Source organism: Suricata suricatta, chromosome 14 (genome assembly GCF_006229205.1).
Source record: "Suricata suricatta isolate VVHF042 chromosome 14, meerkat_22Aug2017_6uvM2_HiC, whole genome shotgun sequence".
Classification (NCBI taxonomy): domain Eukaryota; kingdom Metazoa; phylum Chordata; class Mammalia; order Carnivora; family Herpestidae; genus Suricata; species Suricata suricatta.
This window is the reverse complement of record NC_043713.1, coordinates 81,625,456-81,642,756: the sequence shown is the minus strand read 5'-3', so window position 1 is coordinate 81,642,756 and position 17,301 is coordinate 81,625,456. Positions and strand designations below refer to the sequence as shown.

At 37.8% G+C, this 17,301-nt stretch overlaps 1 protein-coding gene across 2 annotated transcripts in view; it reads right to left on the bottom strand.

The window, feature by feature from the left end:
• Positions 1-17,301, bottom strand: part of PPTC7 (PTC7 protein phosphatase homolog) — a 37,234-nt gene that overhangs the window by 11,296 nt on the left and 8,637 nt on the right. For both annotated transcript variants that reach the window (XR_003902523.1, XM_029922216.1), the window contains exon 2: positions 4,306-4,485. Coding sequence is in view for 1 of the 2 variants with exons in the window: in XM_029922216.1 (XP_029778076.1) it covers positions 4,306-4,485 (180 nt within the window). In the remaining variant the exon portion in view is untranslated. The remainder of the gene's footprint in view (positions 1-4,305; positions 4,486-17,301) is intronic.

The window sequence follows — 17,301 nt, the reverse complement described above, 5'->3', positions numbered from 1 at the left end:
CAGAAAAAAAGGCAAAATAGAAAAATAAACAGTTCACCAAGAAGTAAATGTAAATGGTCTTTAAATATATGAAATAATCATCATCACACTAGTAGCCATTTTGCCTATTAGTTTAACAAGAGTAAAAAAAAAAAATCCCACATGGTGTTGACAAGAGTGCAAGGAACATGGTCATTCTTATTCCATGATGGTGGGGAGGTAAAACTAAACAACCTTTCTGTAGGGCAATACAGTCTTTGAAAATGTGCATATTATTTGATTTAGCAACTCCTAAGAAGCAACTAACTAGAGATGTAAACAAAATAAGTACAAAACCACTGATGGAGAACTGGAAACCACCTCAACATCTAACATTAAGAGATTGGCTAAACCAGTTACACTGGTCAAATCCCATCCATACATCAGGAGGCTGCACACTATGACAGAATACTTAGGAGTACAGACTCTGCAGTCAGCCTGCCCCCATCTGACTGCTCGCTCTGTCACTCACTCACCTGGTGACCTGGGGCAAATTACTCAACCTCTTTGCATCTCAGTTTCCTCATCTACAACAGGATAACAGTACCTATCTCTTAGCATAGTTTGTGAGGGCGAAGTTAGTTAAATCATGTTAAACACATATAAGTGTTAGCTATCTGATAGTCCCTAAAATTGTTAAATATATTTGAAAATGAAAGATAACTTAAGTGAAACAAGTAGATTACAAGCTGGTATTAAAGTTTCCTTAAATAGGGGCATGTGGGTGGCTCAGTCGGTTAAGCATCTAACTTTGGATCAAGTCCTGATCTCATAGTTTGTGAGTTTGAGCCCCATGTCAGGCTCTGTGCTGACAGCTCAGAGCTTGGAGCCTGCTTCAGATTCTGTGTCTCCCTCTCTCTGTCCCTCCCCTGCTCGTACTCTCTCTCAAAAGTAAACTAACATTAAAAAAAAAAAAAAAAAAAGTAAACTAACATTAAAAAAAAATTTAAAGTTTCCTTAAATAAAGTGTTATTCAAACTTAAATTGTACATAAAAAAGTGAAATTTAATGTGATTTTAAAAAGACAATAGTAAACAAAAGCTAAACTGTTAAGATGACCATTAAAAGCAAAATGAAATAAAATAAACAGGCTGTGGAACCAGCTGCGTTAAACCCCGGGGCTCCATTATTTTCTAGCTGTGTGACTGTGGGCAAGTCACTTATTCTCTCTAGGCCTCAGCTTCTTCCGAGCAAAATGAGAAACAGAAGTACCTATGAATCTATCTCGGGGCACAAGGTAGACTCACAATTCCTATTACTGTTATTCTCTGCACAAACATATACAGAAGAAAACTCAGGGAGCATAATCACTAAAATATTCATAGTTTTCTTAGTGGGATTATGGATAATTTAATTTGTTATTAAATTTTCCTTAATAAAAATGTGTAAGTTAATATAAAAACACTTAAATTTAAATATTTATCTCATCATAATGTTCCGAAACTCCCATTTCCTGTTATCTAACCTGACATCCTAATGCTAAGGTATTTAGTCTCTAGCCGTCAAACATCAGAGAAAAACAGCACTGTCACGAACTGGCAGTGCCACCAGATAATCTACTGCATAGCTTATGTTAACATCACCAATTACCTTTCCTTCCTAACTCAAAGCACAAAAACTCCAATCGCTTTTCATCAACAGAATCACCACACAAAAGATCTTCTGAAAGCTGATGGGATTAATCTGAAGAGGAAAAATGACAGATGAGTAGCATAACCTTGAAAATCCTGGGGCAGGAAGGACTCCTGTTGACTCATTATTACTCACTGACAAACCCAGGCTATCATTTTGCTACCCCTGTGGCTGTCACAGTCTCCTGCTGAGTTAGAGTTGAAAAGGTCCTTGTGAATGACAGAGCTTTACCATGCAAAGCAGTACAGATGAAGGTAAGCCCAGTCTTACAGAATCACCAGGACATGGGGGTGTATACTCCTCCTCTGCCTCTTCAAATAACTGATGTGTGCACATGGCTCAGGCCTGAGAGCCTAATCCTGGGAGAGGAGCTTATTATTATTATGTATTTGTAGAGGAGCAAGCAGGAAATGAAGGAAAAAAGTGCTGAGGACAACAGTGTCAAGATGTTCAGATCACTGACCAATCCAGACAGGGATGCAAGCAAATCACTCACGCTAACATGGAAAGAATTTTTATCACTGGCCCCTGATTTTGTAAACTACTATGGAACCTTCTGTGCAGAAAATAAAGAAAAAAACCTTATTATGACTCACCCCCTCAAATTCTTAAGATATGTTGGTTTTATAAGACCTAACTTCACCTAAGGTTTTCTGAGAAAATATATATTGACAACTAGCCTGTGACGCCAACCTGGATCTAAAAAGCAGCTAGAAATTCTCAAGAAATGAGTAGTTGACCTCTATATTGGAATTGTGTTATAGGCTTTGTAGCAATTCCTGGATTAAAAAAAAATTACTCAAAGTTATCATTATTTGCAATTATATCTGAGATTCAGTAAAATTCAGCAGGCTGTCTTTGCCAAAAGATGCTTGAGTTTATTTAGTTCAACAACTTAGAGGTGTGTAGATTAGGCGAGAAAAGCATGTATGTGTCAAACAGTAATGAAGGATTGTTTCAACATGGCTTTTGAGAGAAAAGAAGTGATTATAATATTCATGTAAGAAAACTTCTAATTTGTCCTTAAAATTTATTTTAGGATCTTCCAACTACATGAGTAAACAGGAAAGGAAAGAAGGATAAGGAAGAAACATAGCAAAAAATAAAGCTTTCATAGTATAAAGTCAGGATAGTTTGCTGCTTATTCCACAGTGAATAGATGGGTGGGGGGGAAGTGTCAGCAAACGAGGTGGGACCTGGAATCTGTGTCTATAAGCTCTTTGTCAGATGTTACAATTTTAGATAGTATTCTACAATGTCCTCTTTCCCTCGACATGCTTCTGAGTATTGTATGAAGCTTTGAGTTATTCCTTTTCACAGGAAAAGATCTCTCCATTCAGCAAATGAAGCAAGGGGGGGTCATAGGTTAAGTAGTTTGCCCAAAGTCATATGGCAAGTTGATGGAGAGGTACTAGAAATAAAATCTAGGGTGTTTCACTGTGCCAGGCAAATTCCAGATTGCATGTCCAAAATAGGGGATTAAGACAAAGCGGTATATTGAAACCTCAAGACAAGGTTTCTCTTCAGTTAGAAGGAAAACAAGTTGATTGGTCACAGCACTAAGACAGAAGATGGCAGCATGATAAAAAGAACCCCTTCTTATAAAAGATTTAAACTGAAGGCAAAATTTTACAAATGGAGATTTCCATTGACACTGATCAGAGGCTGATTTTAAATATGGATGGTGACTGGGAAGGAGGCTACTTCTACTAACCAGAAAGATGCCGGCAATTAGCAGAGACTTACTAATATCCTACTGAGAGCTTGCTCAGAAGGCTGGGTAGGTTGTTGGGGAAGTTTCCAGGAAACCATTTAACAAACAAATGTAGAGGCTTTGGCCAAAAGATGCTCCATTAGCACACTAGATAAACACACACTAGGTATTTGGAAGTTTTCTAATCCAAGATTAACGGGGATCTATTTTGTGTCATGCTATTTCACACACTAATCAGCTACCTGCTAGCAGTCTGGGGTGCCTAAATGCAACTTGAACTCCCCACAGGTAATCAACTTAATTTTACATACCTGATCCCATTCCCTATCTTCCTCCCTGGAGAGGACCACTATCCTGAATTATACAATCACTTACTTTTCTTTCTTCTTTTATCACATTTTAGAAACCCTGAACAATATGGTTTTACTTATTTATGTTTCTGAATTTGAAATGTGGAATTAGACTGTTAGGTGATATTCTGCTATGTTCATTTTCCCTCAGCATCATGTTCCTGAGTACTGCATGCAGCTTTAACTTGTTCCTTTTCAAAATGCATTTTTCTACAGTAAATCGACTTTCTAGATTGTTCTGAGTTTTCTGCTGTTATATGAACATTCCTGCACTTATCTCTTGTACATGGATATGCAAGAGCTTCTCTAGTCAAGGGTATAGCTGTAGAAGTGGAACTGCTAGGCTATACTGTTTACATTTAACTTTATTCCATAATTCCAAATTGTTTTCCAAAGTGGCTGCTCCTATTTGGATTCCCTCCAAGCAGTAGCACATATGTAGAGAGTGAGAGCAGCTCAGAGCTTCTCTATCGAACTCTGCTTAATAAAGGGCCTCAGGAAAAAAAGGTGGGCTGCCAAGCGATTTTCTTGGTTTCGACGACCATCTCGTGGGCTTCTCTACAGAGGAAAACACATGGCACATGTACTTACCCAGCAAAGGTACTTTATTTTGTAGCAACTCACAGTAGCTTGTGGTGAGGATTCCAATGGGATTACTTGGGACGAACCGTCCTTCTTTTACTAACCGTTCACATGTCCGCATTAAAGTCCCTGAGAACTGAGATGGATCAACTCCATAGTCTCTCCATCCTCCTACACCATCTGCAACCCCTAAAAACAAAACAAGAAATTACATTGAAAGGATGTTCTTACTGACTTCTCAGGAATTTTTATCCCTGTCTCCTCCTAACAGTTAATTTTACTACATATTAGTACATGTATTTACCCTGGAATTCAGAATGAAAAGAGCTCAAATTTAATGTATTATTATTATACACTAAAGGGCACTTGGGTGGTTCAGTTGGTTAAGCGTCTGACTTCAGCTCAAGTTATGATATCTTAGTTTGTGGGTTTGAGCCCCACATCAAGCTTGGTGCTGTCAATGCAGAGCCCCCTTTGGATCCTCTGTCCCCTCCTCTCTCTGCCTCTCCTGTGTGCGCTCTCTCTCAAAAATAATGTATTACACACTAATACTCCTAATTCACATTTTCTACTTAGAATCTGATCTTTCATTAATTGATGAATAAATATGTGTTATCGCAGGGTGGCATTGGCCTACTAGCCAAGAGTTCAATTTCAGCAGGATTATCATCATTGTATAGAAGTATTTGCCTTATTACTCTGTGTTCTATATTTTATAAGAATGATTTTTTAAAAACATTTATTTATTTTTGAGAGAGAGACAGAGCACCAGCAGGGAAGGAGCAGACAGAGAGGGAGACACAGAATCTGAAGACAGGCTCCAGGCTCCAAGTTATCAGCACAGAGTCCGATGTGGGGCTCAAAACCATGAGATCATGACCTGAGCCGAAGTTGGTGCTCATCCAACTGAGCCACCCAGGTGCCCCAAAACTGAATTTTTTTTTAATGCTGATACTAGTGATAATACAACTAAGCCAGAGCTGGCAATCATTCAGGATATCAAACAGCAATCTCTAACTTCAAATTTTGGTCAGTAACTATGAAATAAAGAAAAAAATTAAAAACATATCCCATCCTCTTTCCTCCTCCCTCAGAGACAACCACTATCCTTTCTGTGCAGGCCAGCACTGTCCCATACAACAGCCACTACCACAAGTGACTACTAGGCCTTTGAAATGGAGCTGACCCAAATTAAGAAGTCCTCTAAGTATAAAATACACACTGGATTTTGAAACCTTAGTACAAGAAAGGGTAAAAATCTCACTAAATTTTTATATTGATTACATATTGAAATAATATTCTGGAAACAATGAGCTAAAGATTAAAATTAATTTCACCTGTTTCTACTTTTTTATTGTGACTACTAGGACATTTAAAATGACATGTGTGGGTTCACTTTTTTTTTTTTTTTTTTAAGAAAGAGAGAGAGGGTTATAGAGAGCATGCATGGGGGAGAGGGGCAGGGGAGAGAGAGAGGGTTATAGAGAGCATGCATGGGCGAGAGGGGCAGGGGAGAGAGAGAGAATCTTAAGCAGGCTCCACGTTGGCTCACAACTCTGGAATCATGACCTGAGCTGAAATCAAGAGTCAGACACTCAACCGACTGAGCCATCCAGGTGCCCCTCACATTATAGTTCAACTGGACAGTAATGGTACTGAGATTTTCATGGGTCCATAGAGCTCCTGATGAGTTAACAGTCTGCACAAGACTCCTTTATCAAGTAGAAACTAATGTTTAAGAAAGTCAATAAGACATCAAAGTCAACATTATAGTATCTCTTCTTCAACTCCTTGCAAAACCCTAAGCTAGCAGTTCAACATTAAAATCTGTTTTTGTCTGCTAAATTCAAATGAACTGAGGGAACTAAAAAATCAGATATATACATTATTATGGCTTTAAATGACCATATATCAACCTTTCTGGGAGGACCTATAAGAAGTATTAATAGCAGTTTTGGAAATAAGAGACTGAAAATGATCAGTGACAATGCTGAGAGGTTAGGTTTTTAACTTCATACTGTTCTGTACTGTTTAAAATTTATTTTTGTAATGATTATGTATTGATTTTATAATAAAAATATTAGGAATTTTATAATTCTTAAGGCTTGCTGAGCATTAAGCATCCTCCCTACTTACATATTTACATTTTTTGTACATTCAACTTTCATACACATTTTAAAGAACTTGTTTGGTACAAAAGTAGGAAAGTATACATGCATCCTGAAAAAAGTGGCTTAACATGAAATGGACACAAAAAACAAACAAACATGATATGGACCATGAAACTGTTTCCTGGGAATGGCATTTCTTAAACAGAAGTGGTACATATCTTGGGGAAAAAAAAAAAGAGAGTAAATATAATTGGAAGAGGGTATAAAGGTGACAATACCCCTCTTAGGGCAGCAATTTTTCCTACCTTTTGTGACCAACCAGTAAGCAAAATTTCACTATGGGGCAGTCCCAAATTAGTTGATTAAATGATACGGTGTCTGGGATATATTTTAAAACAATGGGGAGAGAAGTGATGAAGGAATGGATGAAATAAGATTGGCCATGAATGGAAAACTATAAGGTGGAATATTTCCTCTACTTTGATATATATTTGAAATTTTCCATTATACAAAGTTTAAATAGAAATAATAAGAAAGAAAAAAAATTCTTCTGCTGGCTGTGTGGAAGCAAGAGCAGAAAAAGGGGACAAGTCAGGAATCTGTCTTAGCTCAGTGGTGACATGGAGGCAGTGGATTTGAGATCCAGTGAAACAGAAGGACTCGCTGGGGTACTAGATGGAGGTGCAGCAGCGGTGGAAAATGACAAGTATCAAGGGTGACTGAGGAAATATCGCTTTTTTATTTTTCAAGCAATTTTGAGGCTACCTGGAAATTTTTAACAGAATTTAAGATAGCTTAATAGGAACTTCTTTTAAGGAGTTCTTATTAGGGGTAAGATTTCACCATTGTTTTATTTTATTTTTTTTAATTTTTAAGTCATCTTTACACCCAACATGGGGCTCGAACTCGCAATCCCAAGACCAGAGCCACATGTTAGACTGACTGAGCCAGCCAGGTACCCCTCACCACTATTTTAAATGCAACAATTTGTGTTAATTATAACCGTTGCAACTTCATCTGATGAATCATTCATTCTTTTCAAATTACTGCCTGCTTGAGGAAAGAACTTCTTTTTAACCAGTCTCTGATCTAAGAGCCACAGTTAATTTTAAATACAAAGTGGTTTCATCTACAAATGACCTTCACAAGAAAACCATTAAAATCTGAGATAACATTGGGAGTTGATCCTGGCACTCACTAAATAATCTGTCAGCAGGTTATAGAGTCTGACCTGACACAGCCCTTCAACATTAATCAGATTTCTCCCAGAATAGAGTGTAACCTTTCAAGCACCTGTTTGCTTTACTATGGGGAAAAAAATCCTAGGCCAAAGCTCCATTGGCGAAATCTCTTTAGGACAAGAAAGAGATTCAAAAAGCCTGTAAACTGTTCAATAAAGCTGTGGGAAAAAAGGCATTAGTAAACATAAATAATTTACTCACAAAGAACAAGTTATGTAATAGGAAGAGTCATATTTGGAATTAGAATCAGGCTAAAACCAGAATAACCTACCACATGTACATCTGAGACCTAGTTTAATTCATATCAGGCAATTATTTCTACAAGGAACTGAGTATTTCCTCTCATGCACAAGCAAAAGCTTCCATCCTCAAAGGAAAAACCCCTTTTAAACAATGGAATCAATCCAGATATAAAGAGAAATTTCAATCAGAATACATTTCAAAGGTAAAGAAAACAACTATTAAAGGAGAGGTGGCTTAAGATCCCAAAGATATGAAATGGCAAATAAGAACACACCTAAGAGCAAATGGAGGCCACAATAAATATTAGAAACAGGGCTGAGGGAGACACATCCTGCCTAGGAGAGAAAGCAGCTCACCTCCTCAGTGGCAGGAACTACTCACTCACACAGGAACTAGACAAACAGCTCCCATAAATGCTGCTACAGGAGGGTCAAGAGCAAATGGTTAATGCTCATGGGGCCCTGCGGGAATGGAGCAAGCCTTTGTTTAGGACATAATATTCAGATTAGGCCCTGGAAGATAAGTCACTTACACAGGCAAAGGAGAATAATAACAGGAAAAGAATGGTAGACAATTAAGTGTGGCTAGGGTTTGGGTGAGGGCTGAGAGGTTGAAAAATACAGGGCAGGAGCTGAAGTTGTAGGCACAGAATTGTGATCCAAGAATTTGAAACTTATGCTATACACTTATGCTGATATGGGAGCTATCAGACACATGTGGCTACTGAGTTTAAAATGTGGCTAGATTGAACTGAGATGTGCTGTTCAATGTAAAATAACACACTGGATTCCAAAAATGTAGTACAAAAAATTTGTAAAATACTTTAGTGATAGTTTTATATGGAATAGATAGAAATGGTTTTAGATATTGTGGGTTAAATAAAATATATTAATTGAAATTAATTGCATCTGTTTCACTTTACTCTTCTAAATGTGGCTACTAGAAAATTTAAGATTACATATGTAGTTTATAGTATATAGCACTGCTACAGACAATAAAAAGTCATCAAGGTTTCTGGGTAGAAGTGACATAAACAAATCTATATTTTAGAAGAATAATCCTGATAGCAGTGGAGAGAACGGGTTTGGAAGAGGTTGGAGGTGAGGCATCAACTCCAAGATCTTAGGTTAGAGGTAACAAAAAATAGAATACTCACTGGAAATACAAAGGAATGAATACAAAAGACACTTGAACTTGATATCAATGTATTTTATGTTAACACGTTTCTGGATTTCAGGAATGAGTATTGATTAGATGACTCCCCATTTGGGAAAGGGGGTGGAAATGCTTTTAGAAACTACTGAATTCTGGGGCACCTGGGTGGCTCAGTTGGTTAAGCCTCTGGCTTCGGCTCAGGTCAGATCTCACGTTCGTGGGTTCAAGCCCCGCATCGGGCTCTGTGCTGACAGCTATCTCAGAGCCTGGAGCCTGCTTCTGGTTCTGTGTCTCCTTCTCTCTCTGACCCTCCCCCTCTCCTGCTCTGTCTCTCTCTGTATCAAAAATAAATAAAACAATAAAAAAAAGAAAAGAAACTACTGAATTCTGTCTTGGGTATGCTGAGTTCTAGGCACCAGGAGGATATATTTTTAAGGAAATGTTATGTATGAAGTCAGGAAGTATAAGTCTGCAGCTGGGGAGGTAGTCAGAGCCAGATCTTTGACAAAGATTGGGAATTACCACCATTAGAGGTGGATGAGATGCTCAGGGAGAACGCAGAAAGTAGTAAGTTCAAAGAGTTAAGTGAAGACCTTAAGGAATGAGAATTCCTGGCCAAATAGCTCATTTGTAAAATACATCTTACTCCAAGCATCAAATTACGATCGCAGATATGATAACTAAGTTTTTTTAAATAACTGATTAAAGTTTGAGGAAATAACCCAGTGTGGCAACATAATATAATTTCTTTAGAGGTGAAAAGAGGTGAAGCTGAAAAGGTAGGACTGAGTTAATGACTGGGAATGCTTTGAATCCCAACAGAGAATTTACACTGAATATAGAAGCTATTTCCTTTAATTCACTATAATCATCTTATGTCTCCATTAATAACATTCTGTCAGCATACATCTAGCTTAAGTGTTTCAAAGTGGGGGACTTTGACCCCCAAGTCCAATTAAAACCATTATTAGATTAAGATAATGGTTACAGATCTGAAATAGCCAAGCAAAAGGCAGAGAGACTAGAGAACACAGAAAATCCACTAAGGTGTACTATTTACATGGAAATGTCAGTTTTGTGAAGTGGAATATAATCAACCAGAAAATATTTATGATAATTACATTTTTCACAGAATATTTTGGTAAATTTCCCAACTTTTTCTAAAGTAAAGAGTTATGAGAAAAGAAGAAAGGATAATTCTGGTGTGTTTCCCATCATTTAAGTGTATCTTTTATATAAAAAGAAAATTCTAGGGGTGCCTGGGTGGTTCAGTGGGTTGGGCATCTGACTTTAGCCTCAGGTCATGATCTCTCAAAGTTTGTGAGTTTGAGCCCTGAATTGAGCTCCAAGCTGACAGCTCAGAGCCTGGAGCTGCTTCAGATTTTGTGTCTCCCTCTCGCTCTGCACTTACCCTGCTCATGCTCTCTCTTTCAAAAATAAATGAACATTAAAAAAATAAGAAGAAACTTTAAAAAATAAAAAGAAAATTCTTAAATAGCCAATTTTCATTTTTTATTAGCACATTTTTGTCTTTTCTTTAGCTATAATCATATAAAAACAAAATTTTGCTGTACTTAAAATAATCATTTAGGTTTTTATTAAACTTAAAAATTTTACTTAATAGCTTTGTCTAGGCCAAAAGTTGAAGGAGAACAGATTTGATAAGTTGAAATTGTAAAAGCTTAAAAATTCTATCTTTCCAAGTATTTATGGTCACTTAGCTGCAAAAGGCTCAACTGGAAAAAGACTCTGAACTAAGCCAATATTAGCCTGTGTCTCTCTAATATGGTCCATTATCAGCCATGAGCATGAGGTTGCCATTCTTCTTAAGCCCTTCCTACTACACTCGTCTTGGGACTGACATGCAATTAGTTACAAAGCAAACATTTTCCAGAAGAAAGTGATGCCTAGAGAATAAATACTAAATTTCTATTTTAATATAAGTATCAGTGAAAAAAGATTTGACAATTTTACCTAAAAATAGACTCTGGCAGAATTTCAAATATCATCTAGTACCCAAAGGTAATAACTTTATTCTTTGTATCTTTGATGATCTCAAGGCATTTTACATTGAGCCTCACACTCTGGTGAAGCAAGACAGTTCTACAGGGATTGTTTTTCCATCAGTGAGACACATCTCTTATCTACTAGGATGGGTACTTGATAGTGAATTGAAACTCCAGAAGAGAAACTGAGTAAGCTTCTGGCTAGATCACAAGAGTTGAATAAGGAGGGTCAGGATACCTGGTTTTACACTTTCTGCAACAAGTATTCTTCTAATGAAGCTCTGGCTAGGCAGTATTTATTGCAGTGCCACAGCCAGCTTCTTTTCAGATGAAAAGGTTCTTTTCCAAATATTATCATCTAGTGTTCTCAGAGCTAACCGTAGTTGTCCAGAGACATCACAACATGAAGCATTATAACTAAAGAAAAATGACATCAGAGTATAAACTCAATTTCTATCAAACAGAATAGATCATATTTGTATCAACATTGCTGAAGCCTCAACTATTTGGGCATTAAGAACACTCCCCTGTGATTCAGGACTGTGAAATGTTGTATCTGCAAATAATTATCCCAAAGGGAACAAAAAGCAGGATTACTGAAAAAAATATATTCAACAGTTGAGTTATTCAGAAAAGTACAATTTGCTTTTACTAACAGTCCTTTCAGTTCTCTGGAGGTGAAATTATATAGATTATGATGTTCTTCCTGCTTTAATAAGCAAGTGATAGATTTCCTTTGCAAAAAGTTCGCTTCCCCAAAGCAATCACGCTGCATTAATCACAGCGAAACCTGTTTCTTATGATTCTCCAGAGAACAAATCTACGTCAAGAACTCAAGATCTCTAAGCAGAAGAGCAAACTCAAAGCTGAGGCCATGAAGCTGAAAGAATGGAAAGGGAGAAAGGTTCAACCCTGTGGTAAAATGCATGAAAGTGGAACCTATAAGCAAAACTCAAATTCTGCTAAAGAAAGGGAACTGAGGCACTTAAATAAGGATTCAAAGCAGAAAGTCCATTTTATGTTTTAGAACTCTAAACAACATAGCTATTCCTTTCTAGCTTAGTAAACACAAAATTACTTTGTGATTAATCAAATTAAAATATACACGCACACATAAATACACTCACACTAACTGCACAGAATACTTCATTATCTAGAGATGGTAATTCCCAGACTATTCTGGGCAGTTGTTTTACTTTAAAAAGTAGTGAAAAATGGTAAAAGGATTAGGAAATGATACTGTAAAGGCAAAATAAAATTAAACTAAAACGTTCTTCCTCTAACTTTAGCTCTTCTGTTTAAAATACCAAACACTTAACGTGGAATGTTTGGCTCAGCGTGGTTTGGGGAACTTAGGTATCTCATAGACTTGGGTATGAATCACTACCTCCTCATCAAACTGAAGAGTTGAAGGTGAAGTCACAGAAAAGGTCGCTTAGCTCCTTTCTGAGCTGCAACAGTATCTTCCTCAAATGCTAAATGCTGTTAGCAGTGCTTTCTGAACAGAAGGAAGCAACAGGCAAATCATGGGCTCACACTTATTGTGAACTATGAAGAGTATGGGCAGGGCCCTTAGTATATTATAGAATTAAGGGCTTCTACTAAAGCCCTTAATTCTGTTTCGAAATAGTAGAAAATGTTATATAACACCTAATGATTTAATGTCTAAGAAAACAACAGCAATCGAAGTCTAGTAATCCGGGGCGCCTGGGTGGCTCAGTTGGTTGGGCGTCCAACTTCAGTTCAGGTCATGACCTCACGGTTCGTGGGTTCGAGCCCCACGTCGGGCTCTGTACTAACGGCTAGCTCAGAGCCTGGAGCCTGCTTCAGATTCTGTGTCTCCCTCTCTGTCTGTTGCTCCCCCGCTTGCGCTCTCTCTGTCTCTCAAAAATAAATTAAAAACATTAAAAAAAAATTTTTTTATAAAAAAATAAAGTCTAGTTATCTGATGTATGCCTACTTGTACTGGCCCTTCGGGCTAAAAAAAAAGAATTTTTCCTTTTGTTTATATTTTATAAGATTAGATCTAGAATACTGGTCTTAAAGGTTAATATATTTATGAGAATTAAACTATCTATCCTTGACCTAACCCCAAAGAGGTTACTATTTACCTCCCTTCTTTTCTCACCCATCTATAAAAATAAGAGCTGGCCTTTACTAAAATACCACCCTCTGGGAGAGGGTCAAGAGTCACATGTAGCTCTGGCAAAAACATTCTTTTTTTTTTTTTTTTTTTAAATGAGAACATAATTCCTCTGAATAAGCCTGCCAAGTGGAGAACTGTCCCTTAATTTCTAAGCACTAATTAATTTTTTTCCTACATGCTGTTTCATTAAGTAATGATCTTTGGGTGGTAGGACCATTAATTTTTTTTCTTCTTTCCAATTTTCCACGATATTCCCACTTTTCAGTAGTGAGTGTATATGTTACCTTTATGGGAGGGATTATAAAACCTATATAAATCCAGTTAGAACTACACTACTCTTACAGTCAATATTAGAGTTATTCAACAGTTTATTGAACATTTTCTATATGCATGACATTGTAGTGAAAGGAAGCTAAAGGGATTTACATATAATACAAGATTTCATATATTACATATAATACAGAGCTTAAAATCAAGTGGTAGTGACTGTGGCAGAGAAGAAGGGTTTAGAGAGGTTTATAAATGGCTCTAACAAAATAAATATGCAGCCATAAAAACTAAACCAGAGAATATCAGATTACATTCAGCTGAAGGAATCAAGGAAGTATTCATAGAAAAGAGAGGTGCCTGATCTGAGCCTTGAAGGATAAAAACATGAGTCATGGGGGAGGAGGATGACAAGACAGGCAATTTGGGCAGTTCCCTAAGATTCTGACTAATATGGATAAAGTGCAGTAATAAAGGTGAGGGCAGAGCTCTTAAGAGCTGAGAAACCTGACCTCCAGGTAAATGCCTGTTACATTCCCGCCAGGAACCTCTGACCAGCAATCAGCCCAAACAATGCACTGCAGGAGTTCAGGCATAAAGGAGGCGCCAGGTAGGAAAGGGCTGGCCTGAAACCACCAAAGTCCTTGTGGCTCACAGAACTAGCTCAACTGAGGCCTTTATTTACTTTAAAGAAGGGGCTTTGCTCAACTATTAGCCTAGGAATAGCTAATATCAAAGTAGTATTCAGACTCAGCAAAGATCATCATAGTAAAACAAAGTTTTAAATGATCATTTCTGACTTGAAAAGAAGTGTATACACACTAGGCAAGGGCACAGGCTTTGGAGTCAGATCCAGGTTCAAACTGCAGCTCTAGGACCAGGGTAATGTATACCCAGAGGTATCCATTGGATAGTTCTCTGAGCCTCAGCATCTTCACCTGTAAATGGGTATAATATCATGGATATCACAGGCTGGTATGAGGAACAGGGAAAATATGGTAAAGAGTGCCTGCCACAATGCTCAGCTCACAGTGGACATGCAGTAAGAGGGGGTTATGCCTCTCTTTGAGACCAGATAACAGCATATAGAACAGTCTAATCAAGCAATCTCTAATCAGTGTTCTGTTCTGTGGTCTCAACCAAAAGACAATTTCCACTCACAGGTAATATATAAAAGATGAATGGAGTCTTCAGCTTTTCCCATCACACATCCACCATTATTCAGTATCTCATTAAACACTTAATAGGAACTAAAGAACAAACATAGATGTCTCTAAAAAATACACAAGGAAAAACAGATCCACCCACACTTTGAAGAAATTAGTTTTCCTTTTTCAGAAGTGACTCTGAATAATCTTGGTTAACAAATATCTCCTAAGTGCCTGCTGTCTGCTATGTGCTAGGGTTCAGATTTACATATTTTTACTTTAAATGGAAAAACCTTATATAACAACTGGGGATACACAAATTAGCCTAAACCATTTCCTTTAGTCACTACAATAATCACAGCACCTCTATCATGACTTTCCTTGTCTCCTTTCTGTTGTGACTTCTCCTGAGAGCGAAGTCTCTTTCACACTGCTAACCAACCATCTTTTTATTTTTTTCTATTTTTTATTTTTATTAATTTATTTTTTAAAATTTAGCTTATTGTCAAGTTGGTTTCCATACAACACCCAGTGCTCATCCCAACAAGTGCCCTCTTCCATGCCCATCACCCATTTCCTCCTCTCCCGTACCCCCATCAACCCTTAGTTTGTTCTCAGTATTTAAGAGTCTCTTGTGGTTTGCCTCCCTCTCTCCCCTTAACTATTTTCCCCCTTCCCCTCCTCTATGGTCCTCTCTTAAATTTCTCCTGTTCCACATATGAGTGAAAACATACGGTATCTATCTTGCAAATAACATATCAGATAAAGGGCTAGTATCCAAAATCTATAAGGAACTTACCAAACTCCACATCCAAAAAACAAATAATCCAGTGAAAAAATGGGCAGAAGACGTGAACAGACACTTTTCCAAAGAGGACATCCAGATGGCCTACAGGCACATGAAACGATGCTCAACATCACCCATCATCAGGGAAATACAAATCAAAACCACACTGAGATACCACCTTACACCGGTCAGAGAGGCTAAATGAACAAATCAGGAGACTTTGGATGCTGGCGAGGATGTGAAGAAACGGGCACCCTCCTACACTGTTGGTGGGAACATACACTGGTGCAACCGCTCTGGAAAACAGTGTGGAGGTTCCTCAAAAAATTATCAATAGAACTGCCCTATGTCCCAGCAATAGCACTGCTAGGAATTTATCCAAGGGATACAAGAGTGCTGATGCATAGGGGCATATGTACTCCAATGTTTAGAGCAGCACTTTCAACAATAGCCAAATCATGGAAAGAGCCTAAATGTTCATCAACTGACGAATGGATCAAGAAGATGTGGTTTATATATACAATGGAGTATTACATGGCAATGAGAAAGAATGAAATCTGGCCATTTCTAGCAACGTGGATGGAGCTCGAGGGTGTCATGCTAAGCGAAATAAGTCAGGCAGAGAAAGATCAACCATCTTTTTCATCTCTGGGTGCTGGCATAACAGTTCCCAATTCTTGCTGCACACAGACATTACCTGTGGAATCCAAGCCCCACCTCCTGAGTCAGTATGTCCAGGGTGGGCCTGTATGGCCCCCAAACGGCACAGGTGATTCTAGTGAGAATTACTGCTGGAGCACTCAGAACTCGGTTAAGGCCAGCGGGACTTAAACATTCTATGAGCCAGATGATTCCACCTCTAAAATGCTTCTCCCACCAAGCAATTCCCTGTTTCCCATTCCCAAATTTGATCCTTCTCTTGCATTTTCTACCGGCAGCCCAACCCACCCACACTTGTAGGCTAGAAACTTTAAGGAAGCTTCCAAATGCAAAGCCTCAAAATTAACTTCAATTCCTCTTTTCTCTTTCATCCTCTTTGTACAATTATCACTAAGTCTATTGATTCTATGTCTGCAACATGTCTGAAGCCCAACTACTTTCCACTGCCCTAGTTAAAGCCTTTTCTAGCTCAGATTATTTCAGTAGCTTCCCTAACTGGTCTTTTGCTTCCTGTTCTCCCATTACACTCTCTGTATCATTTTCTTTTCTTTCTTTTTCACTTTTTACAAGCTTATTATGTCCATGTTATTCTTCTAGTCAAATATCTTCTATGTATGTACACTTTTTTTACTTGTATATATAAAAACATTCTCTAGAAGGATACACAAGAGGAACTGGAAGAGGAATTTTGCATCTAGAAGACAAGAGTGAGAGAGACTTTTTACTCTGCACCTTTTTAAATTTAGAGTATCTTTTGAATTTTGTGCCATCTGAACGCGGTGCCTCTTCAAAAATAACCAACCCAAACTCAAAACAAAAGTAAAAACATTTTCTATAGCTTCCTAACAACAAAAATGAAACACCCAATTATTTAACATGGCAATTGTGACCTTCAACAGTTTGGTCTTGACCTATTTTCTAACAATTCTTGACCATCCTCCCAAACCCACCCAGCCAGCCCAAATTACTCTTTAGCCACAAAACAGCTGCAGTTCAGAGAATCTCCAGTGTCTCCGCTGATCTCTCAATTTGGAAAGCTTTACCATTTTTCTCACTTGCCTCAATTTACTGAAAAACCCATCTCTCTATGAAACTTCCGGCTGAAGTCTGTTTTGTTCTTGGTCTTCTCCACCAAGGAAACAACCTGTAAACAATGAATTCAGTTGACTGTACTGAAAAATTAGAATAACAACACTCTGGTACACAACCTTCCATATGAGAACTCCAAAAAGAGAATGTAC